The sequence below is a fragment of the Acomys russatus genome, chromosome 16, assembly GCF_903995435.1.
Source record: "Acomys russatus chromosome 16, mAcoRus1.1, whole genome shotgun sequence".
NCBI classification, from domain to species: domain Eukaryota; kingdom Metazoa; phylum Chordata; class Mammalia; order Rodentia; family Muridae; genus Acomys; species Acomys russatus.
In genome coordinates, this window is record NC_067152.1 from 29,907,859 (window position 1) to 29,932,967 (window position 25,109).

Genomic DNA, 25,109 nt, shown 5'->3' on the forward strand with positions numbered 1-25,109 from the left:
CGGTTTTGTTATTGTGTCCATTAATCCTCATTTCCTATTGTTTTGGTTAGTCGGGTTATAAGTGACATATGCTCAGTCACTAAGTTGTTAATAAAATATATTGGTTAAGAAAATTGAGCGTACACAGCTTATTTGGAAAGCCATTAAGATTTAGTCCATAATCTGCATAGCAGGCCTAACACAGCATCTAACTCAGAGGGCTGGGAAGATGAGCAGTGGAGAACGGTTTGCCTAACCTACACAAAAAGCTACGGGGAAGCAGGCAGAAGCGTCTGGTGGTGACAAGAGGACATGTGACACCACGTCCTACTTAGGCAGCAACCTGCTTCTCTGAGGCTGCAAATTACAGGAGGGACTCCCAGAGTCTGTCCACAGGGCTTACGACCGGTGTTTTGAGTTTTCCTCTGATATGACATGTCCCTTTTATGTTTGTGGTCCTAACTTTGTATTTCAGTTTCACCTATTTCCTTTTATGTGTGTGCCTTGGACCTTGGTAAGTCAGAAGAGGGCATTGGATCCCCCTGGAACTGTAGTTAAGATGGCTGTGAGCCACCATGTGGGTGCTGGGACTCAAACCCAGGTCCTCTGGGAGAGCAGCCAGTGCTCTTAACTGCTGAACCATCACCCCAGGCCCCTTTCCCCCCCCCCTTTTTTTTAATTTATTTTTTTATTATGTACCCCTGTGGTGCTGAAGGTGGAATACAGTGCAGTGTGAATGCTAGGCTAGTGACAATGCTGGCCTCTGGTTGTTTCTGAGAGGTAGGCTATTCTGAGACTTCTTTTGGGACTTGCCAGGACTTGCTCTTTATGCATAGATGCCGAGCTGGTTCCAGATTCTTTCCAATGCTATCGTCTTTAAGAGGACACAGCTGTCTAGGAGGTAGCAGGTCCAAGACACACATAGCAGGATTAGCTGGGAACCTTAAGAACTGCTCCTTCTGAGCCAGGTCTGGAGATGTCCCATGAGCCTACACTTCCACATTCTCCAGCTGCTTCTAGGGGAGCCCCCAGCCCATGCTCTGACACAGTGTGTATGAGTACTTCTAGCCCAGAAACAAAGGAGTAGTCATGACAAAGATGCCAAGTGATTTTTGAAGTTTTCTAAATAAACCTCAACTTTATTCAGCTAACATGTTCTGAAAACAAGGGGTGTAAATACAATTTGCCAATCAAAGCTATTTAAATTCAACAGGGCAAGCTGGCTTTCAAGAAAGTGTGAAGCGAACCTGTAAAATCTAGTTTACTTGGTCCTTGAATTTAGGCTTTCCTTGAAGTGGCCATAGCTGGAATATACATCTATTTAATATACCCTGCTGGTGCCCTACCTGCTTCAATTCCTATCATATTGCACCAAGGTACACACACCGTCTGCTAGGCCAGAGCTTCCGGCAAGCTCTACTAAGAATTCAGCCCCTCTTCCACTAGAGGGCATACCACTCACGCTTGGGCCCCTTCCCTCTGAGGGAGACTGCAAGGACAGCAGTACCCAATCAGGTCCCTGGTGATCTCACAAGGCACTGAGTGGAAATGCGAGGGTGAGGCAGCTAGTTCCATGCCCCCTGGAGTCCAAGATCCTCTGGCTACTGTTTCCTACCCTAGCCCCCCCCCCCCCGCCAGTAAAGATGCCCACCCCCCACAAGTTTTATTCCAAAGTAGGGAGACCTGGCTGTAAAGGTGGAACATCAAGTTCATCAAAGCCAAGGATTGCTGCAAAGGCAGAACGCCATTATATACTACAAAACACTGTCCCAACAGTCAGTGAAGGGCAGGGGGCTGCTGCCACCCACATGTTGAGTCCAATCGGCTCAGGTGCAGCCTGCACGTCTTCTAAAGCATGTTCTCTGGTGCGATCTTCAGGTGCCAGAGGGCACAGGAGTCAGGTCTGTGCAGTCTAAACTCTACTTTATGGCCAGCTGAGAAGTCATGCCAATCTGCCTCCCCAGAGTGAGATCTAGGTCTGAGGATGGGAAGCCTCCTCTCTTCTCTAGGGCCGTTGTTTTCACGCTCAGGACTGTCAACTCTTCCTAGAGGGGCCACACATCCCTCCTTCCTGCCATCTAGGGCCCATCCAGTCTAAAGAGGAAGGAGCAGTAGACACTGCATCTGACCAGCCACAACCAGTACCCAGGAAACTCAGGTTAAGGAAGTTCCCCTAAGGGATGCCACAGATGTACCCAAGAGACCGATACTGCTACTCAGTAGGAGAGGTGACAGTCACCGTGAAGAGGGAAACAGCGCAGAGGACAACTTAAGCAGGTATAGGAAGTAGGTAGGGCAATCAAAGGTAGGATTAACACTGACGGGGTTTCCAGGTCTGAGAAATTCTGGGTGTCCGTTTGTCCTACCAGGAGGCTAGTAAACTTAGAATTGTTTGGGTGGGCAGGGTCTGTGACTGATGAACAGATGAGCTCACTAGATTGTCCTGGTATTTTCAGATTTCAGAGACTAATCACAAGAAGAGTGCTCAAGACACTTCAACTTTCAAACGAATCCTGCAAAACACCAGGGACTGATACAGCCTTAACCATGGCTCGGCAAAGTGAAAAGGAACAGGTCCCCTGAAATAGTCTCACAAAAACACACTTACCAGGGACACCCCCAGGGTAGCCCACCAGGCCTGGGGAGAAGGGAGGCTCGGCAGAGTGATACAATACTAATATATGCCAAGGGAGAGATAGTCAAAAAATCTGAGAGGGCAGAACTAGATGAATCTGTAACTGACAAATCACCATTTGCTCATGGCTACTTTCAAAGGGGCAAAGGCCTACCCATCAAAGCCTGGGAGGTGTGGGGGTGGCAAGATGTCTCTGAGCTGTAAGAGCCGACTGCTATACAACTGGAAAAACACTGGTGACTCAGACTTCAGTGTCCAGACTGGACACTCCCTGGGAACACTGCTGGCCTCACTTCAGGAAGGACAAACACCCGGCAAATGAGGCATGGAAACACTTCTACGTTATCAGCAGCAGCACTGCTGTCTCTGCTTCCCTGGAGCAGCTGCTTTCAGGGAAGGGTGCTGGGGTTTACAGTTAGTCGCCTACATGTCATGTTTTCTTAGAGGCTGGGGCTGGGTAGCGGCTGGAAGCAGGGATGTGAGCACTGGTCTATCCCACAAGGCACAAGGAAAGACCTCTTTCCTCATCTTCTCACTTGTGCTCCAGCCCACCCATCAGGAGCCACAAAGGCTGGGAGATGACAAGGAGTGAACAGTGTAGACAGTCCTGCGTGCAGGCTTTCCAGGGCAAGCGTCAGCTGTGAGGACAAACTATAAACCCCACCCATCCCTCCCCAGACCCTGCCAGGGAACAGGGTCTTGCCCCACTTCCTAAGCACCACACATCTTGGTGACTCTAGCTCCCACTCCCCAGATGTCACAGAAAACAAAGCAGGTTTGATACCAAGCCACAATTAGTCCTGGGGGAAGGGTGTCTTCACAGTTAAGGCATACATTTCAAAAGGTGGCCTCCCAGCCCACTTCTTGCTTGCACATGCAGTGGGAAGGCTGTCAGTGCTGGGTACAGCTGGCTCATGTCAGGTACTGGACCACAAGGAACATGACTGCGCAGGTGAGCAGCATCCCACCGATCATGAAGTACTTGTCCTGGAAGGCCCGCTTCTCAATTAGCCTCATCACTGTGTTGGACAAGCCAAGCATGTTGGCAATGTCAAGGATCTTTTTCTGAGTCCCCTGGGAAATGAGAAAAAAAAAAAAAAAATCAAAGATCAACCTCGTTGCCAAGGGTGACTAAAGGTCACCACAAGGCAGGGCTTTACTAACAGACACTGTCTTCTTGGTCATGCCCAGAGAAGAAAGCAACATTCACCAGAAATAGACTCACTCTGCCATGGCCAACTAGTGTTTGGTCAAAGGGAAAGAAGCCTTTTCTACAAACGGTGCTGGAACTGGCTACATAGCATACATATGCAGCACACGCACACACACGTACGGCTCACATATGAGCAAAGCCTTGATTCACATTACATACAGAAGCTGGGGCCGGGAGGTGCCTTGTGGGTAAGAGTGCTTGCTGAACAGGCACAAGGACCTGAGTCTGGATCCCCAGAATCCACGTCAAGTGCCAGGTGCGGTTACATCTGCAACCCCAGTGCTGAGACAGGAAGCTTGCTGGGGCTTGCTGGCCACTGGTCTACCTCCAGATTCAGTGAGAGGCACTGTCAGAGAGTGATGGAGGACACAAGCGCACGCGTGCGCGCGCACACACACACACACACACACACACACACACAGTATAGATGCACATGGCTCAGCAATAAAAGGAACTAAATTAGCACATGTAACCAAACATGTTCTAACGTAAATGAACCTTGAGAACAAAGTTTTCAAAGAAAGCCACCCACTTCAGTATGAATGCAGTCCCGTGAAACCACAACAACAGTATGAATGCAGTCACACGAAGTTCAGTAACCAGTACACCAAACAGGACTTTACCAACTTTTAAACTACTTTTTCATACCTAAGTCAATGAATGACAATTGTATTGCACAGGTATCCCAACACAGTCCCTCTACTAATCACAGATAAACTATGTACAAGTGTCTTTTCTAGAGCTCATTAAATTTTTAGAGGCAAAGTGGCTCAAATAGGAACAAATAAGCTCAGAAAACTGAGGCAGGGGGAGGGGGCAAACATGTAAGAGTGGTAACGATCAGTTACATCAACTGCTCCACTTATCTTTTAATATTAGTTTGCTTGTTTTCAAAGTAGGGTCTCCCTAAGTAGTTCAGGCTGGTCTGGAACTCACCCTCCCCAGCGCTAGGACTCTCAGCATATGCTACCACATCCAGTCTTTCCTACCTTATGAATATACAAGTGTGTACCATGTGCGTTCGAGTTAAAATTAAAACTCTTGCAATGCTAAATGGAGAGCTGCTGCAGACTAGGCTACTACTGTGAGTGGGAGAGCCTGTGGCAGAGGTGTAAGATGAGCAGAGGGCAGACTCCATGCAGACAGACTATTCAAGTCTTGCTAGGTTCAGAGGCTGGCCTGTCTGTAGATCATTCATACTTTAGTGGGTTCTATTTTGTTCCTTATTTGCTTGTTCCATTATTTTGTAATTAAGGCAAAGGGTTCAATTAGCTTCAGCATGCTGAGCCACACTTCAAAGTGTCTTACTCAAACATTTTACTCTTCTGAAAATATAATTTTTAGAAATATTTGTTTATGTGTATGTGTGTGCACTGTGTGCATGCAGGAGCCTGGAGAGGTTAGAGGAGGCACTGGATACACTGGAACTGGAGTTACAGATGGTTAGCTGCATTGTGGATGGCAGGGCTCAAATACGGGTCTCCAGAAGGGCAGCTTTTTCTGCTCAGAGATCTGCCCTACACACCATTATTTTTAAGATGAACCTTAAAGCAGCTGATCCTGGGACTAAGGATTGGTATATGAGTTGCTGGGCAGCGATGGGCAGGAGCAGCTAGCAGGTCTTCTCCAGGAAGGCTTATAGCCTGAGGCACTGCTGGCACACCAGCTGGAAGTAGCAGTTGCCATAATAGAGATCTTCAACACTGAGCAGGTCTGCAGATCACCGCTCCCAAGCAGCTCCATTTTAGCTTTGCAGTATTTAATGTCTCAGGCTGCTTTCATTTATATACAATATCTAATCAAATGTGCCAAAGTCTTCTTTGCCGTATCAACTGTGCTAGTGCCATGATTTCTTAGGCAGCTGACAGCCCTTGGGTCTGGGACCAGGTGGAAGCAGTGCTGCTGTCAATGGCCCAGTTCCCTGAAACGTTCCATCACTAGCAGTGTTCTGAAAACTTCTGCAGTGGGTGACAGACAAGCACTACACAGACACACATCTTAGCCATCTTCCTGTGGACACTCCTAGAATATTTTATATTCTTAACAGCTATGTGAAAAATGTCCTCGGCTCCCTAGCTCCAGCAATCCTTCATGATGCCCCGCCTGCTTTGTAGAGCAGAATCTTTAGGGCTTCTACTGCATATGTGAGCTAAGGGTTGCTAATTACAAGGGGATTTGAAGTAGAAAAAGAAGCAAAGACAGAAGTACAGCAAAGGCTAGGCATGGCGGTACACACATTCAATCCTAGCAGTTCAGAGGCACAAGCAAAGATCACAGAAGATCTCTGTGAGTTCCAAAGCTACCAGGGATACACAGAGAGACTCATGTCTCAAAATAAATGAAGGAAGGAAGGAAGGAAAAAAGGAAGGAAGGAAGGAAGGAAGGAAATGAACAGATACCATAATGACATAAAGCCCCTTTTATAAATGCTGACACCCACCACAGTCAACTGCCTAAACCACTCAGCCTGCCCCTTCTTGTTGTTAATTTTTAAGTGTATATTCAGTTTCTTATGAAGTAATAAAACTAAGTACAGGGTCAAGACACATGGCACCCACTGTGCTTAGCTGTTCTAGCCTTCAGCCTCACATTCATTTTCTAAAAGGAATATCCATTAATAAGCTACTGAGAGAATATGCCAGGTGAAGGAGATGCAAAGCAACGTGGATGTAAGATAAATAAATTAATAAAATATATTAAAAAAAGAAAGAATTCAGAGCCCAGGATCTACCCAGGGCTCTTCCAAAACTATCTGCAATTGACCATCAACTTCAAAAGGTACCGTTACCAAGGGTAAAATCAAAGTGGTTATGCCAGCTCTTTCATGCTCCCCTGATCCTCTCAAATGGTTTAGGAAGAAAATTCCAGGGCCCAGGGTAGAAGAGATCAAGAGACAAGACAGGCAGAAGGAGGGATACAGAAAAAAGTGAGTCAGAAATCATAAAGTTTAAGACCCACCACATAGACAGGCTTTCTGGCAGGCCACCTCCACTGACGGTGCACACGGTGGACTCATTGACACCAGACTTCAGGAGGAAGCTAGCCCCCATCAATAACCCCAACCACACTAGCTCTGCATTAGTGCCACATGGATGCAATTTACAAACTGACTCTTCCTGGGCTGCAGAAAAGAGGGCAATTCTCTACGAAGAAGGCAGGCTGGCCAGCTGGTATCTGTGTAGACTGCTTCAGTGGCTGAACATGGAGCACCCTCTTGGGCCATTGGAAATGCTGTAACTGTCAGCAGGAAGGAAGGAGCAACAGGCCTATCTACTCCTCTCCCTTGTAAAGATGGTGGAAGCCACTCAGAGACACACTGGAGGCCTATAGAGTAGACAGCTCAACGTGTTCCAATAAACACCAGGATAACAGTCACACTTCCAAGTGACTACTTCTCACAGCGCTGTGGCTGGCACTACTTTATTCCAGGGGTCACACCCTGATAACAAACAGAGCCCACACCCCCAAGCCATTGGGGCTGATACAGGAAAAGGCTGGGGCTGAAACATGATGGCTGACAGCAATCTGTGTAATGTTGCTGTAGGCCACTCCTAGGGGTCAGGGTCTCAGCAGTGTCAACAGGGTGGGCTTCTTGGAATACCTGGGGCTACAACAAGGAGATGCATGGGGGTCGCCTTCTAGAAACTCCCTACTGCACACATGGGCAGTCTGAAGACACTACTTCTGTGAAAAGTACAAAATCAAGCCTCCATCATAATAAACTCCACAGCCAGAATCCCAAAGAAAACCACCTTAGCAGGTGCCATGCCTTCATTCCCAGGAGAGCAAATCTAAAGAAGCATTTCTCAGTCTGTCATTGGTCCCCTTTATGGCAATCTCAGTTTCATTCGAGGTTAGTAAAAGGGCAAAACCCTAGCTATCAAGAAATGCCAAAGCTGGGCAGTGGTGGTGCACGCCTTTAATCCCAGCACTCGGGAGGCAGAGGCAGGTGGATCGCTGTGAGTTCGAGGCCAGCCTGGTCTACAAAGTGAGTCCAGGACAGTCAAGGCTACACAGAGAAACCTTGTCTCAAAAAACCAAAAAAAGAAGGAAAAAAAAAAAAAAAAAAGAAATGCCACTAGGGTTCATGACAAGCACTGGCAAACCTGCAAGCCCAAGGGCTTGGGCTTACTGTCACATCATGAGCCAGGGACACAAACAAAATAAACACAGATGCTAAACTCCAGGACAAGGCCAAAATAAGAGGCCTTCTCTCTATTCTCCAGCAGGGACCCCACCTTCAAGGTAAGTCTCTGGGCCCTCAGTCCCTCCAGAATACTGTGCCCGCCTCCAATGAGGTCATCCATGCCGTGGTGAATGTTCTGGAGGGAGGAGTTAAACTGCAGTGATTCATCCATGGGTATGGTGGTGTCAGAGTCCTGTGAAAGAAACGCAGGCACTTGATTAACTTTGTTTGCTAGTCAGCTCCTGGGGGCTGGCCGCCATCTTACTACTCGGCCTCTTGGCCAATCAAGGTCAAGGCAGAAGAGCCAGAAGGAGCAATGCAGGAATCAGAGTCCAACAGGAAAGAAAAGGCAAAGCAGAGTGTTTGTATGGGGGGTGAGGGAGTCTGCTTACACAGAGCAGAGGAGGTGTCAGACCCATCATGCTCCAAGTGCATTCTGCTACAGTTCTGACTTCTGCATCTGTCACATTTCCCCACTGCGGAAGCTTTGAGAGCTCATTCATTTCTTTAGATTTTCTCCAGCTCCTCCCAGAGATAGCTGTTCAAACGTTCCTTTGCACGGCTTTTCGCTCGTGTGCGAGCACATGTTTGCTTCTGCTCTTTAGCTACTTTATCTATGGTTTATCCCTCCGGTTAGATCAAAGGGGCAGCGCTTTCTACTGAAGGCTTAAGGGTGTTCAGGATGGGAATACACTGCTGAGGAGGCAGGAGGGAAAGGGAGGGGGAGAAGGAAGAAGACTACAGACTGAGTACAGGCCATCTGACATGCCGGGAGCTATGTGCCTCAGATTTCAGGACTTTGCAGACTTTGGGATGGATCCACCTACTGAGCAGTCCTCTGATTCTGGACTTTCAGACTGAAGATGGCCTATCAGTGCAGACCAAGTCCTACTTCCCTGGCCCACTTTCCTGCGCTCACTCAGCTGCTGGGAGTAACTTCTGCTCTCCCTACTTTGCAGGTGAAGGAGAAGCCCAGAGAGATGGAGTAACTTATCCAGCTGGGCGGCTCCCAGGACTGACTGCACACTGCAGACACAAACGCTGAGCAATCCCGGCGGCTCTGAGCTCACACAGACTGGACTGGGGAGAGGACCAAATCGTCACCAGCTCTGAGTGTTCTCCTTCCTGCCACCTGACTGCCACAACCTCCCGCCACAGGCAGTGCCCTTCTACCACAGAAACCCGATGCCCACTGGCAGATGATTAAACCACTTGTTCGGCTGCTCAAGTTCAGAACCAGTCTTCAGGTGGCATTTTGAAATCTCCCAGCTAACATGGGAGCTCAAGGGGAGAAGCCATGTCTAGTAATTTTCTCCAATGTTTTACTTGGTACTTTGGTGTTGACTAGGGTTTAAGAGAATCAACGCTTCCTCTTATCTGACAAGTACTTACTGAATGATTTTACACACAAACCTGCCTTGCCTTCCCATCTGAAAAGGGACCAGTGGAAGGCTGTTCCTCTTAGACTAGGTAAAGTGACTAGAAGGCAGTGTCATTTGGCAAGTCAATGTTTATGAGTGGCTGGTGAATGTGGTGCCACATCAGGCTGGCTATCAATGAAATCATCCTGAGAGGTCGTCTCTAGGCAAAAAATGCCTAGAGTGCGGCGTATTGTGTCATATGTTTATTTAGTATCTTACAGCACGCTACATTTCTGAATTGTAAATCACCAGGTTGCCTGCTCACCTGCTTTGGAAAACAAAACTGTGAAGCTGCGTCCTAGGCACTTGGAGGATTGCCCTGCAGCAGGGGGATGGAGCAATGGTTTAACCTCCTGCCAGTGGGGATCGGCGTTTTTGTGGTAGAAGGGCACTGCCTGTGGCAGGAGGTTGTGCAGGTCACACAGCAGGAAGGAGAACACTCACAGCTGGTAATGAGTTGGTCCACTCCCAGGCCCAGTCTGTGTGAGATCAGAGCCACCAACATCACTCAGTGTTTCTGGGTGCAGTGTGGTTACACATGTGCAAAGCCAGACAGTCTACTGGTAGGTTATAAAGTGACAACATACAAAGTTTGGTAGAACATACTTCATAGGACCCTGAAAAGAGCCACAACACTGCACTTGCGGAAGTGTTCTTACTGAGGCTGAGGGCAGGGGCGGGGCTTCTAAGAAAGCAAACACGCAGACCAACAGGCTATTCCAAAAGACCGAAGTCAAGCAATCCATCTAACACTGAACACCTGTTAACAAATCCCTCCAGACTGCCATTCAGACCAGGGGCACACACAGTTTAATGCATCTGAGGCTGGAACCACACACACCCTCAGTACAATGGCAAGTGCCTGGAGGCAGCTTTCAGATGCTGTCGTCTCTACAGATGGGTTAAGTTCTAATCATCTGTCTCTATCTGATCACAAAAACATCCCGACCAGGCGAACCTCCACCTCTGCAGTGGACCAGTTGAACCAGGTAATTTTCGTCTCTGCCCACGCCTTCAATTTAACTGCTTCCTCTTCGGGTTTTTGTGTTGGAGAGGAATTCCACATCTAGGCATGGTCTTACTGGCAATGACAAAGTCCCCTGTCATTTCCATTTGGTCTCCTCCTCCTGAGTTGGCTTCAGGCACCCCACTAAGAGGTGAGGTCTGGTGACCTCCATTCAGTCTTGACACCTGACAGGTGCCTGCCAACCCCCAGTGTCTGGCTTACGTTAGTGGTGAAGGCGCGAGACAGGAGCTCTTCTCGCTGTCGCTCCTGCTGCTCCTTGGCATAGCGACGGTGCTGAAAGTTCCTGAGGGCAGTCTGCAGGTGCTGGATGTCATACTTTAGCTGGTCAACACGGCTGCAATTAATGGAGACAGAAATTAAACTCCAGGAACTGAAGCTGGCACACTTTGAGGCAGCCCAACTTGTACACCGGGGAGAAGAGCTTGCCTCACCTCTCCCCACAGTGCCTGCCCACCTGTGCCTAAACTGATGCGCGAAGATGTCTGGAGTCAAGCCGCAGCTTGAGTTTAAAGTGGGTAGAATCAAACCCGATTCCAGCAGCTTTGCTTAAGTGTGTGCTGGTCTCTAACTCTTTATGGAACAGGTGACAGGAAGCAGGCTTGCTGACCCCTTCCTGACCTTCCTCGGATTAGACCGCACTCCTGGAAGAAGCCCAAGGCAGCTGTGAGGTAGAACAGCAATGAAGTTTCATGAAACTTTGGGAGTAGTGGTTGGAATGGTGGTGAGGGTAGTTTCCTTTGAATTCCACGGTGGAGTATCAAGCGTTCGATCAGTACTTCATTATAAACAGACTGATTGAAGCGATTAGGAGTACAAGTGCTTTTCAGCCCAACAGAAGCCAGTGGGAACCAAACAACATAGCCAGATTCCCAGCGGCACTCAGCTTTCAGTGACCAGGGGTCTGGTTGGAAAATGCATATTTTCAAAATGTCCTCAAAGAAACAAGGGTCATAATCACTCCCAAAGAAATAAGGAAAATGGTCACAGGCTTCTGAGTCACAAACCTCATACTTTTTAATATGGAGGGTGTATTACTTAGATAGGACTGTGTCTTTTAGGGAGATTTTTCATTTCTTTAGCATGTACCAAGGTTTTCAGAATGTTCTATAGCTTCCAACGGGGGAAAGGCCTGCCTTAGTGGGCCTGCAACATCAGAGCCAGGGCACGGTCAACACTCACAGTTTGGCATTCTGCCTTTTATTAGGGGGCTCCTTGCTCGACAAAATCTCCAGACGCTCCAGATGGCTGAATATCTGGTCTATGCTTGCTTGGATTTCATTTTCTACTACTGCACAAAATAGAGAGAGAAAAAAGGATGATTGCTGGAAAAGAGATAATGAAATTAATTTAAATCAAGAGTGATAAATTGGGCTGGAGAGATGGCTCAGAGGTTAAGAGCACTGGCTGCTCTTCCAAAGGTCCTGAGTTCAATTTTCAGCAACCACATGGTGGCTCACAACCGGCTGTACCCTCTTTTGGCCTGCAGGTGTTAACTAAGTAAGTCTTTGAAGGAAAAAGAGGGGTGGGGGAGGGAGAGGGATTGTGCTGGGCAGTGGTGGCACATGCCTTTAGTCCTAGCAGAGAAACCCTGTCTCAACCACCCCACCTCCAAAAAAGTAAAAGGGATATAGCAAACATTTTTTCCCAAAACACAAACTATAACCTATGTATTTCAAAAGGAGCACAAGCCAAGCGTGGTGGCACACACCTTTAATCCCAGTACTCCAGAGGCACAGGCAGGTGGATCTCTAAGAGTTCAAGGTCAGCCTGGTCTACAAAGTGAGTTCTAGGACAGCTAGGGTTGTTATACAGGAAAATCCTGTCTTTTTTTGTTTTGGTTTTTGGTTTTTGGTTTTTTTCAAGACAGGGTTTCTCTGTGTAGCCTTGGCTGTCCTAGACTTGCTTTGTAGACCAAACTGGCCTCGAACTCACAGCGATCCACCTGCCTCTGCCTCCCAAGTGCTGGGATTAAAGGCATGCACCACCACGTCCGGTGGAAATCCTGTATTTAAAAACCAAAACAACAAAAATTAAAGGGAGAACAATGTACACAAAATGAATCAATTAAAGGAATACTGTGTTTCAAAGCATGTGCATCCTTATATGCACACAGACAGACACAGATACATACTTGTGTTAGCCGCCTTATTTTTAAAGTAGAAGGCATGTCTGTAGACATAAACTCCCCACCTTTAGAAAATAAAATGAGCATTTAAAGGTTGCCTATATACTGTTAAGCTAAATTTTCTGTTATAGGTTTATTTGAGCTTGGTCTCAGATATGGATTATAAACTCCTAGTAAAAAGGCTGCCGACTGAACTCCTATGGTAACAAGGCTAAAAGAAAAATAAAAGGCATAAAGGAAAAGGAAGATTAGTATGGAAACACCCAGAGGCTTTCTGAAAGAATAGGAGGGCTGAGATGTGTTGGAGGCCTCAAAATAGACCACATATCAATAGGAAAGACCCAGGAAAGCACCCGCAGAAGCAGAAAGTGTGATATTCATTCTCCTTATCCCTTTGATAAAGCTGTCAAAATGGCCTCTTTCCATTTCTAATCAGGCAACAGTGAGATTGCTGGGAAGGCAAACAAAGGCCAATGGGCAGAAACTAAACTGCACAAAGCACCAGCCCAGGCGGCTGCTGTCCTCACCACAAAATGACAACCCTGCACCACCCTCTTCCTAGGCCTTTGGATCTGCAGCACGCACAGACAGTTTAGAGCACTGTAGGGTGCAGAACTAAGGGGAGAAGCACACTCAGGAGCTGTGGAGAAAAGAGGAAGCAAAACCAGGCCTGGCCAGAGCTGGGCAGCAAGGTGACAAGAGCTTCCGTGAGAGGTCTACAGAGCTGGCTCAGAATCGGGCCTGCGCTCAGAGCAGACACAAAACTCCCAACCACAACCCCCATGCTTCTCAAAAGAAACCGTGGTGTGGGAACTAAAGTAATTAATATTACTAGTTGTTTGACTAATCCTACTAAGAAGCCAGAATGCTCAGCTCAGAAGACATGGCCAGTTCCAGGTCAACATGTCTGAATTTTCAGACTAGGTAATTAGATTAAGACAGATGGAGAGAGAACTTCCATTCCCATAGGGCCATGTCAGGTTGAGTGGAGGGGTAATGGGGGATAAAACTGGTGGGACTCCAAAGGGCACAACCAGGGAAATCTGCGACTTGGCCATAGGGGTTTTCTCTTCATCCTAACAACTCATTCCATGCTGAGTCATTAAGCCTCCCCCCCCCCCCCAGCCCCAGGGCAGAATGCAGTCAGGAAACCCAGCCCATTAGCCCCGTGTGTCGAAGGAGAAAGGACTCTGCTCCCCTGGTTAATTACTCACAGTGCACAGACTGCTTGTCTGCCGTCTCCAGGCGTCCCATGTGAGACTGGATCTCGTGGACTTGCCTATCAAAGGAAGAGGGAGGAAATGAGGGAGACAGGAATAATCACTAGCACTTCACTCAGGAAAGACAACTTTTCCTAGTGCCATCTTACAACTGATTTAAAATGACAGTGCTGCTGAACTGTAAAATGTGTGTGTGGTGCCTTAGGCCACCCATTTTGGCATCATTTCTAATACCCTAATGCTAATAATAATCCTGTTAGCATTTACTGAGTGCTTGCTGTATCTGAGACACTGCTAAGTCAATAACCCTGAAAGGAAAAGCACTATCACTGCTCTCTTTATGAATAAAAACTGAAACCCAGAAAGGTCATGTAAGTTGCTCAAGGCTACACAGCAGAAGATAACCCTCAACCGGGCCCCAGCCAATCCCAGTCTCTGTCGGTGACCCAGTGTGCTGAGCACTGCTCTGTCCACCAAGAGTCAAAGGGCAAGAGAGATATAATCCTTACCCCCTGAGAAACAATGTAATTAAGAACTGACAAGCCAGATGGACATGAAAAATCCCTGAGAAGATTTACAAGAAACACCCCACATAAGCAGAAACAAACAGAAAATTGAGGAGGAGTTGTGTACAGGGCAGCAATTGGCAATAGGAGCGCTGGGGCTAAGAAAGCGTGAAGTGTGGAGCTCCGTGGGTGGATGGAGCTGTGCTGGCTTGTTTTTGAAACAAAAGCTCATTTACATAGCTGAGGCTTGCCTTGAACTTGTGATCCTCCTGTCTCAGCCCACACGGTGCTACATTACAGTCCTGCACATAGGATCTGAATGGAATCCTGAGCATCACTTTGCAGAAGGTAGATGAGGGTTGTGAAGAAAGTTTGGAGGACAATGATTTGCGGAAGGCACGTAAAGCACTCACATGGGGTGGAAGCAGGCTGGAGTGCTTGGAGGGCAGTCAGAGAGAGAGCGCGCGCAGGGACACTAGGCCATGGGAGGAACACTTAAGGGGACAGCCCTGAAAGACAGGCATCTCCTGTTCTGTAAACATCTTTCCCTGACAATAGGAGGGGGCTGCCATCTCATTTGGAAGCGCAACATGTCCCAGACATTAGGCCCAGAGCACTCTCTGGAGACTTTCCAGGCCAAAGTCACCTTCCGAACCCTTCCTAGTTCCCCATCCCTTGTCAGCTCTCTGAATGCTGCTTATGTTAGCCCCAATAGCCTCCTGTGCTTACACAAGGGTCTCTGCATACAGCCTGTGTGAAGGGGGCCTCATCTCCAGGCCTGAAGGGAAAGAGCAACATCTTTTTCCACTCTGACCATTATATACCATGACCTCAAAATTTACGAGGGCCAGCCAGGAGCCCCATTCTGGTTTCAGTGCGTCTCTAGTCTTTTCCATGGCTTTCTGGTAACTTCTAAGTGTGATCTATAAAACCAGAGAGCCAATCCAGCTGTCTAAGACTTCCTGAATGCTCCAAAGCAAGCCTTGTGATCCCAAGAAGCAACCAGAAATCACGACTAAAATCTGGGAACTGTCAGCTGCTTCAGGAAGGAAAATGCAGGGTGCTTTGGAAGGGGCAAGGTGGGGTGGAGACAGTGGAGGTGCAGAGGCTGATGCAAGCATACAGATGGAGATAACTGATATATGGAACACCTGGGTGAGGACGACAGCAGTGGGCTGGTGGGTGGATGGGCAGAAAAATTAAGAGTTCTTATTAGCAGAAGTAGGATACAGGCAATGAGATATATTTATAATGGTGATTTAAAGCAAACCAGAAAGCTGTTGTCTTTTTGTTTGTTTGTTTGTTTTATCCACAGGAACAACAACAACAAAAAGAGAAGCAGCTAAAACAACGACAACAAAAACAAAACCAACACAATTGTGAACAAGTATATGAAGTTGATTTTCATACCTGCTATTAAGGCTTACCACAGTCTAGGCCTGTGATACAGACCTATCTATTCCTCCAGCTATGTGAGGGCTGAGCTAGGAAGACTGAAAGTTCAAGGCCAACCTAGGCTACTTAGTGAGACTCTGTCTCAAAATAAAAAGTGGAAAGAAGCTGGGGCTACAGCTCAGTGATAGAACACTCACCTCACATGTGCAAGGGCCTAGGATTAATGCTCAGTACCTCAACGAAACAGAATGATTACAAAGCCAATTAATTATAACCATGTGACAGCAGTGCAAGGACAAAGACAGACACGCCTCCCTGAACCCACGAGCAAAGAGGGTCCAGAAGCAGCCACATACTTGGGGACTTGCGAGAGGTAAGTTAATTGGAAATGAATGACTTAAATAACGCTGACAGCTCAGTTTGTCATCTGAATAAAGAAGATGCTTCATGGAATCCTCCCAACCAAAATCCTCAAGATGGTTCAAACCTAAACCTAAACAAACAAACAAACAAAAAATCCTTTGAGCTTTCTGAGAAAGATTAAAATAAGAAAGGCTCTTCATGTGCAAGTTACCTTTCCTGGATAAGCGTGGCTGCCACCCTCATCAAAGAAGCCGCTCTACAGCAAATGGAAAGCGTCACAGAACACTACAACTGGACACAATGCAGACATCAATAGATCATGCCCCAAAGGATGCATCTACATCCCAGGCACAGCTGTGGCTCAGGGAACAAGGAAGGGGCAGCAGAAAGAGTGTAGAGCAAAGATACCAGGAAGTCGGCTGTGAACCAGTCTCTCCTGGAAACGGCTGCATAACCAAGACCGAAACAACGGCTAGATGGCTGGACCTGTTAACACGGAAAGGCAATCTGTGCAGGGTGCCACCCTACACAAAGGACTACAAGCAACTAATGACTGCTAGGAGAAGGAGAATTAGAATCTTCCACGGACAAGCCCTCTTACTGATTGCCCAGTGTAGAGCGGTCAGCCTTGAAACCACATCTACACAAACAACGAAAACAGACTCAACAGGTTGTACTTACAGATATTTGTGCATGCACACACACATACATGCACACACATGTACGTGTGTATGCATGTAACAATAATAACCGAAGAAAGGATGTAAGAAAGGACATCAACTTGAGAGTGGGTCAGCATGGGAGGGGTTCAAGGGAAGGTAGCCAGGTAGGGCTGGAGGGAGGAGAGCAAAGGGGGAAATGATGTAATTCTATTTCAATTAAAAACCATATAAAATAATAATTTAATTTTAAAGGGTATGCATAAACGCTGTTGAGTTAAAGAACCCTCATCCCTGGCCAAGCCCACAAACCCCAAAGAAAGGACAAGTAAATCTGACTGCAATTATACAAAACAAACTATACTAAAAGTACCCATCAATAATAAGTAAATATATCTGTAGCCAATAACAAAAGGATTGATGTCCAGAAGATAGATGTGAAGACTCCTGCAAATCAAGAAAAGTCCAATGAAGTAATTTTTTAAATGGCCAAAGGGCAAATGGCAGAAAAGGAGACACAGAGAGTAAATAAATACATAAAAAGTTGGTCAACTTCAATAGTAACTCAGAAGAACACAGGTGAAAACCAATGAGATCACATTCCATGCATCAGGAACCTGAGAACGTGGAAAGAGGTGGGGAAACTACACCCAGGTAAAATACTCCAAGAGCTTTCTGACAACACCTGGCAACATCACTGCACACACTGCATGGCCCAGCACCACACTTTTATCAGTAAGTCTCAGCAATTCTGACTTATATCAAAGACTTGTAATGATGTTCATCAAAGCATTTCTGGGTAATCCAGTCACATAGCTATAAAAACTTGTAAGTTTGTAGCAAACCGATTATGTGGTGAAAACTGATCAAACTTGAAGCTATGGTCTTTGTTTATTCCACAAAGTCTGACATTTTATTGCCCCTTTCATGTGTCTGGTGTGTGTGTGTGTGAGTGTGTGTGTGTGTGTGTGTGTGCGCGCGTGTGTGCGCGCTCCCTTTTGAGACAGGTTCTCTTTATTATGTAGCTACAACTCACTATATGGTCCTACAACTCACTATATAGACTAGGCTGGTCTCAAACTTACGGAGATCCACCTGCCTTTCTGCCTCCCTAGTGCTGGGATTAAAGGCATGTACACCCTTGGGATGTTGCGGTGTAATTCTTTCTGAAAATCTTTTTAAAAAAATTCTTCAAAGTCCTTGTGTTTAAGGTTTCAAATGAGGGACTATGGAACTATTCAGTGAGAGATGCAAATAATGCTGTGATAATAATATAGTAACTACTGAAGTGTTCATTAAGAAAGAATTCAATAATTCAGCATATTAAATAAAAGCTAGAAGGATGGGAAAGCTAGCTAGTGGGTGACAGGACACACTGCCAAGCCCGACAACCCGAGTTTGCTCACCAGAACCTATATGGTGGGGAAAACAATAACCAATTTCTGTAAGTTGTCCTCTGATCTCCGCATTTTGGCTCATCTGCATCTGCATACACACACACACACACACACACACACAAATGGCAATAAAAACTTGATATATTCATATCAGTGTGGATGGATATTAAATCTTTAAGACAAGATGCTATTAAATGGAAAAAGAAATACCTAGCACACTAAGTATCTGGTTTGGGTAAATTCCAAACCATATAAAACAAGCAGCACATATTGCTCGTGAACACAAGTGCAGGAAGAATGATGAGATCACTGCGGAGGGTAATTCTGGGGACGAGAACAGGTCTAGGTACTTTTGATTCAGCTTGTTTATAAGTCAATAATGTGAAGTACATATATTAATATGAGTCCTAACACTGGGTGAAGTAACTATTTTTATGTCTGCTGTATTTCATAAATAGCTAAGAATAATAGTTTTCCCCGAGATGTTAATGGTTTAATGAAACCCATTTACTTAGTTATTCATTCATTCACACATTCAACAAACAAATGGGCTCTATAATCACAACAGCCTATGGGAAAGCGGGAAATGGGCTCTATAATCACAACAGCCTATGGGAAAGCGGGAAATGGGCTCTATAATCACAACAGCCTATGGGAAAGCGGGAAATGGGCTCTATAATCACAACAGCCTATGGGAAAGCGGGAAATGGGCTCTATAATCACAACAGCCTATGGGAAAGCGGGAAATGGGCTCTATAATCACAACAGCCTATGGGAAAGCGGGAAATGGGCTCTATAATCACAACAGCCTATGGGAAAGCGGGAAATGGGCTCTATAATCACAACAGCCTATGGGAAAGCGGGAAATGGGCTCTATAATCACAACAGCCTATGGGAAAGCGGGAAATGAAACTGCAGGTCATCTGCACTGAGAAAGGACACAGTGAGGATTCTAAGCATAAATCTTGGCTGATTTTTTTTTAAAGAGTGTTGGTTTCTTTCATATCTATGATAAATGGAGCCTGAAGGCAGTACAGACTGGGATGTGGGGCAGCTTAAACAAGGATGCCAAGGAATGCTCCTCAGGTGTCTGGAACGGCCATGAGAAGTAGAAAAAAGCTTGTCTCTACTTCTGCTTAAGGGAGTCGCCAAAGCAGAAGGCACATGTTCCAAGACAACACAGTTCAGCTTTACCTAGGAAACAAGTTACTAATTACACAATTACAAGCTGTCTTCTTGAGGGGGAAAAGAAAGAAAGAAAAGGGGAGACCCATACATGTGCAACACTGGGTCCATGGACTGCCTGGACCTTACCAGAGTCTTCATGTCCAAGACAGAACTGGAAAGGATGCTCCTGTCAGTTCCTTTCAAGTCTGAGACTCTCCAGGACAGGAGAGACAGTAATAAGATCCTATGAACACTCTTTGGCCAGCTCTGTCAGACTAAGCTAAAAGGAGTAATTTTAAGAAATTGCAGAGAAACATTACCGATTTTCCCCACTTCACTTCTATTTGTAAGGTTGGTTCAGCTCTAAGTGAAACAGAAAAGACAGAGCCAATAGTGGTCTATACACTCCATGCTAGGAAATAACAGCATGGCAGGTGTGCGTGGCATGGTGGGAGCTACCCATACAGCACATGGAGAGTCTGCTTCCGTTCAACTGGGAACCAGACAACACCTACAAAGCCAAGTGATAGGTGATACCCAAATGTACTTGGGGGTGTAGACATGAGAGAAAAAGAAGCCACACACTTGTCTAGCATGGGGCCACCATGAACTTGAGTGATAATACAGCCGAGCAGAGAGCTAGTACACGTTAAGCAAGAGGCATTGCTGTTGCTGTGTTTAAAGCTTTACAAATGTTGTAGCAAGAATCTTAAATGGACCTGCTCTTTAAATAACCAGTGAATCTGCTGGGCCCAGTGGTGACGATGTTTGTAATCCCAGCAGGAGGGACCCTGAGTTCAAGAACAGCCTGGACAGCATACAAGTGGGGGGAAAAAGTCATCAAACTACCCACCCACCTCTACCATACACAGTCACTTTGTGTGACCACCACAAGTAAGAAACAGCGTGTTAAAGGATCTCAGGTGCAAATCTAGTTCAACTATGCAGGCTGACAGACACTTAGCAAGTCACTTAACTCCTTGGCGCCTCTGTCTCAACTATCTAACTGAGCTGCTGATGGTAACAAGTATTTTAAAGATTGCAGAACCCAATGCAATATGAAATGCTGTGTAACCTAGGCACAATCAAGTTAAAATGCTGTTGCTTTTAAGGTAATACGTGTGGTGATATAGTCTTTAGTCTCAACGCTCAAGAGACAGGGGCAGGTGGATCTCTGAGTTGCAGGCCAATCTGCTCCTCATAGTGAGTTCCAGGTCAACTAGGCCTACCCAGTGAAACTCTATCTCAAACAAATGGATGGATGGATGGATGGATAAAGTGGTGGCGTAACCTGGGTGTGGTGGTGCTCTGTCATCTTAGCACTTAGGACAAAGAGGCAGGTGGACTGTAAGTTCAAGGCCAGCCTGAACCACACCGAATGCTATAGGCTAACCTCACCTATGTAAGGAAATCCTGTCTTGAAAATATACACACACACACACACACACCCCTGGTGATTTTTCACATCTTCTACTCTGCTTCTGTAGCTAGTCTTCCTCATAAGGCAAACTGACAAATTGGTCTTGAGATAAGGTCTTCATTAAAAACACCCGAAAAGCCTGTTCACTATAGAGCTGTTTGTATCTGAGACCTACTTAACCCAAACTATGTAGAGATGAGATCTAGGATGGACAACATAAGGGACAAATGGATCTTTACGAGCGTCAGTGTCTTAAAAATGGGAGTCTGGCCATTAGCCTCTCTATACCTCTCACCTCAGTAGACTATTGCTGAAGTGTAAAATGTCCTGATTTTCATTATCTTTTTGTCCTCATTCAGGACTTTTCCAGCTAGATGACTTTAAATAACTGATCTGATGTCAAGGTACTTTCACAGCAAGTGACAATCACAGATTCGGTTCAAAGTCCTAGTGAAGTGAGTATGTTCTGACGCTGTTTTGTCAACTCAGCAAATGGCAGATAACCCCAGTGCACTGCTAGCCAATGTGTCTTGCTGTTCTTAGTAATATGACTGTAATTCTCCGCTTCATTTCTTTTCCAAATAACTCACAGGCTAGTTTTTTTTTTTTTTTTTTGAAATCTTGTCCTACATTTTTTACATAATATGCAACTTGTCATGAGAAAAACGTAGTTTCTTTAGTGTCCCTCATCCAAACCAAACACCACGTTGTCCCAGTAAAAAAGCGAACTGCAAACTTAGAATATCAGAAAGTAAGATTAATAACCACCGCCTTATCTCCGTTCCTTTTGGTTACGAGTTTACTAGGGAGGCCAGATTAGTTTACTTCATTTTTCAGGCCCAAGTTGCATGACTTTTCAGTGTCACAAGATCAAAACTAGAGCACCAACGGAAAGCTCATAAAATAGCATAGGTACGGCCTCTCATCATCATCTACACACCCAGCAAGTTCCCGAAACACAGGCCACATCAAGGAAACTAATTTAGTTTTTGAGAAGCTAGCCTAAAACTCAATTTCACTTTCCTCAAAGCCAAATTGTAATCAGATATGACCAACACTAACAGTCAACACTATCTGCATTTCTCTGTGTCACAAAAATATGACCTTTAAGAAAAACAACTTCCCCCCCACCCCCGTACAACCCCTGCCACTCCCACTAAGTGGTGAACTCAACGGACACAAGCCTCGACAACAGCATCTCTGGTCTCTAAGTTCTATCGGCCCGGAGGACTAGGCTGACAGGTGCTGGACAAAGTACTTATGACCTGAGAGTGCTACTTTCACGGTTTGCAGCCGAAGTTACCCTGCGCAAGATTTCGCGCCCAGGCCGGACCCCTCGCGGCTGAGGACAACCCGCTAGTGGGCTCAGAGGTGCGGAAACGCTCGGCCTCCACAGTGACAGTCGCCCGAGCCCCGAGCCCCAGGGGCCGCAGCCCGGGCTGAGCCCAGCCCGCTCCCCAACGCGGCCCTCACTTGTGCGTTTGTTGGTACAGCGGCTCCATGACGCCGGCCGAGCCGGCCTGCGGCTTCCTCGGAACACGTCCTCACAGCCCCACTTCCGGCTTCCGGTCCCAGGCCCCACCCTCCTTCAGTAGGGCGCCCGCCAGTGTGCCTGCCCAGTGGTGGTTGTGAAGTCTGAGAAAGGCTGGCGGGATAGGAAAGCACGACCGGAGAGATGGGTGTAGCCAGAGGCTTGGACTCGCCGGGCGCGGCTGAGGAGGTTTTTGCTGAAGCCTAGCTTCAGGTTTAAGTCAGGTGTCGGAGAGGACGGTCGCGAGGTTCTGACGTCAGCGCCTCCGCGAGCAGTCACCGGCTCCTTTCTTTCCCTCGGTCTTCCGTACGCGTTCCGCCTTGGCTTCGCCTGCAACCGTGTGATTACTAGTCTGGGGCTTTCGCTCCTCAGTCGGCTGCTCTTCCTGTCTCGAATTTGTCCGCCCACTACTCTTCCCATCCCGTGTTCATTTCCAGTAAACCCACTGTGAGTGCTTAGCATGTGCCCTGTGTGACGTGGAAAAACCCAATTCCTCCAGTTCTCCAAGAGGTTGGATTAGAAAATACGATCTGTATACAAAGAAACATTCCAAAAGGTAGAAAAATCCCAATAAATGCGAATATGATGAACTTGGCTGGGGCTGTCGTCAATAGGAAAAAATTTAAAGACATAAAGGACGGGTGACTTTTAGGTTAGGACTTGGAGAGGCTCAAACACTTGTCTTCACCTATCCGTCTAGGTTCTTATCTGCAGGTCCTCCCAAGGGAGGAGTTGTTCCTCTTCCTTTGGTGAGTTGAGGCTTCTATTTTCCTGTATCCTGCGTCCCTCCCAGTTTTGTGTCCCAAGAGACTGCCTGCCCATAGTCACTCTTCCCCTAACATTAAATTTCCCACTTCCTCTCAGATTAATTGAGCATCTACTATGTGCCACGCAGAAATATGTGGCCTAGGAACACCACAGGCAGAATGCATTCCTCAAGTTTCTCTTCTCGCTGTCTATTGAGAAGGTTCTTAACCTTGATGGCGCACTAGATGCTCTCACAGGTGGGAGGGCCGTTTCCCTGGAGAGGAGCACTAGGGGTTCATGGATCCAGAAGTCAGGGTATATAGGGCCTTCAAGAATCAATAGAGGGTTTGTAGGGAAGGCTTCACTTCAGCCATGGTTGAATGGGCAGTGTGAGTTAGGAGGAGGATTAGATCAAAGGCTGTTTTAAGTTTTCCAGTATTCCGATAGTAAGGAAGCACAGGAAAGTGTGTATGTGCGTGCTTGGGTATATCTCGGTAGAATCGTCTCTGGCTTGGGTGGGACTCCAGGTAATATTGTTGTGGGCCTTGCTGTATAGGCCTTTTGGTTTTAAATTGTATTATAGATTGTATGGTCCCATAAGAGAACGGTAAGAATAAATAATAGAAAAAAGGAAATTCCATATTCATTTATATTTATAATAAATACAGCAACGGTTCCTTACCATATTCCTACACTGTGAGTCACTATTTGGGCCCAGGAACTCTATCTGGTCTTGTCCTTTAGTTTTGAATGTGATATTCCTGGCCACCATAAAAAAAGAGAACAGAGCTGTTATTATTTACAATGCCATGGCTCTCAGGGGGCCTGTCTGCCTTTCTTGTCTTTCCAGTTCCTTGAGCCATAAGGTTAGCGCTGGCTCTGTTGTCACTCGTGATGCTGAGCCGCCTTCCCTCTGCCGGTGCTTTGCTCCTGATGGCGGGAGTTACAGGTGTTGCCCGACTATGTTTGATGTTTGCCAGTCAGCTCTCTCCTCACTGTGACTCGTGCCTGAGGAGAAGCTACTTAGGAGAGGAAGGGTTTCTTTTGGCTCCCACCCCCACCCCTCCTCCCCCATGCTAGGGAGGGAGGGAGGCAGCTACTTGCTGCATCTCAGCAGACCAGAAAACAAAGAGAGGAGGAGGCTGGCACTCTGTTGCTTTCTCTTTCTTTCTTTTTTTCCCCCTCTTATTTATCTGGACTGTCAGCCTTGGGATAGTGACATCCATATCCACTGAGTAGTCTCCCTTTAGGCAGCCTTTTCTGGAAATAGCCTCTCAGACATACCCCAAGATGCTCCCTCCCTTGTGCCTTCAGGGTTTCTTTGCACATGCGCGCGCGCGCGCGTGCGTGCGTGTGTGTGTCTGTGTGTGTCTGTGTGTGTGTGCCTGTGTGTGTGTCTGTGTGTCTGTGTGTGTGTCTGTGTGTGTGTATGTGTGTGCGTGTCTGTGTGTGTGTCTGTGTGTCTGTGTGTGTGTCTGTGTGTGTGTGTCTGTGTGTGTGTCTGTGTGTCTGTGCGTGTGTCTGTGCGTGTGTCTGTGTGTGTGTATGTGTGTCTGTGTGTGTGTGTGTCTGTGTGTGTATGTGTGTCTGTGTGTGTGTCTGTGTGTGTGTATGTGTGTCTGTGTGTCTGTGTGTGTATGTGTATGTGTGTCTGTGTGTGTGTCTGTGTGTGTGTGTGTCTGTGTGTGTATGTGTGTCTGTGTGTGTATGTGTGTGTGTGTGTCTGTGTGTGTGTGTGTCTGTGTGTGTGTGTCTGTGTGTCTGTGCGTGTGTCTGTGTGTGTGTGTGTCTGTGTGTCTGTGTGTGTGTGTCTGTGTGTCTGTGTGCCTGTGTGTGTCTCGGTGTGAGTGAGTGCAGGTGTAGTTACTGGTGGTTGGGAGCCCTCTGGTGTGGCTGCTGGGAACTGAACTCGGGTCCTCTGAAAGAGCAACAAGTGGCATTAAGTGCTGAGATGTCTCTGCAGCCCCCCTGGGTATTTGCTAAGGCAATCAAGTTGACGATCTAAAATATTCACAAAAACATGAAAAAAATCAGTTAGGAATTTTGTAGGATTGGCATACACTATGGCAGCTACTGTGTTCCTAGAATGTGATTTTTTTTTTTTTTTTCTTTCCTGGC

At 46.7% G+C, this 25,109-nt stretch overlaps 1 protein-coding gene across 3 annotated transcripts; it reads right to left on the bottom strand.

Moving 5' to 3' along the window:
• Positions 1-2,798: 2,798 nt before the first annotated feature.
• Positions 2,799-22,348, bottom strand: Gosr2 (golgi SNAP receptor complex member 2). 3 transcript variants are annotated; one of them, XM_051158828.1, is made up of 6 exons: positions 22,187-22,346; positions 13,801-13,865; positions 11,641-11,749; positions 10,663-10,795; positions 8,066-8,206; positions 2,799-3,688 (listed from the first exon to the last, which is right to left on the bottom strand). In XM_051158828.1, exons 1-6 carry the CDS (start codon positions 22,213-22,215, stop codon positions 3,527-3,529), a joined length of 639 nt encoding a protein of 212 aa, XP_051014785.1. In that variant the 5' UTR covers positions 22,216-22,346; the 3' UTR covers positions 2,799-3,526. The 3 variants fall into 3 exon arrangements, with proteins under 3 accessions (XP_051014785.1, XP_051014786.1, XP_051014787.1); XM_051158829.1 differs by lacking the exon at positions 22,187-22,346 and adding an exon at positions 22,017-22,035; XM_051158830.1 differs by lacking the exon at positions 8,066-8,206 and having other exon boundaries at positions 22,187-22,348.
• Positions 22,349-25,109: the final 2,761 nt, after the last annotated feature.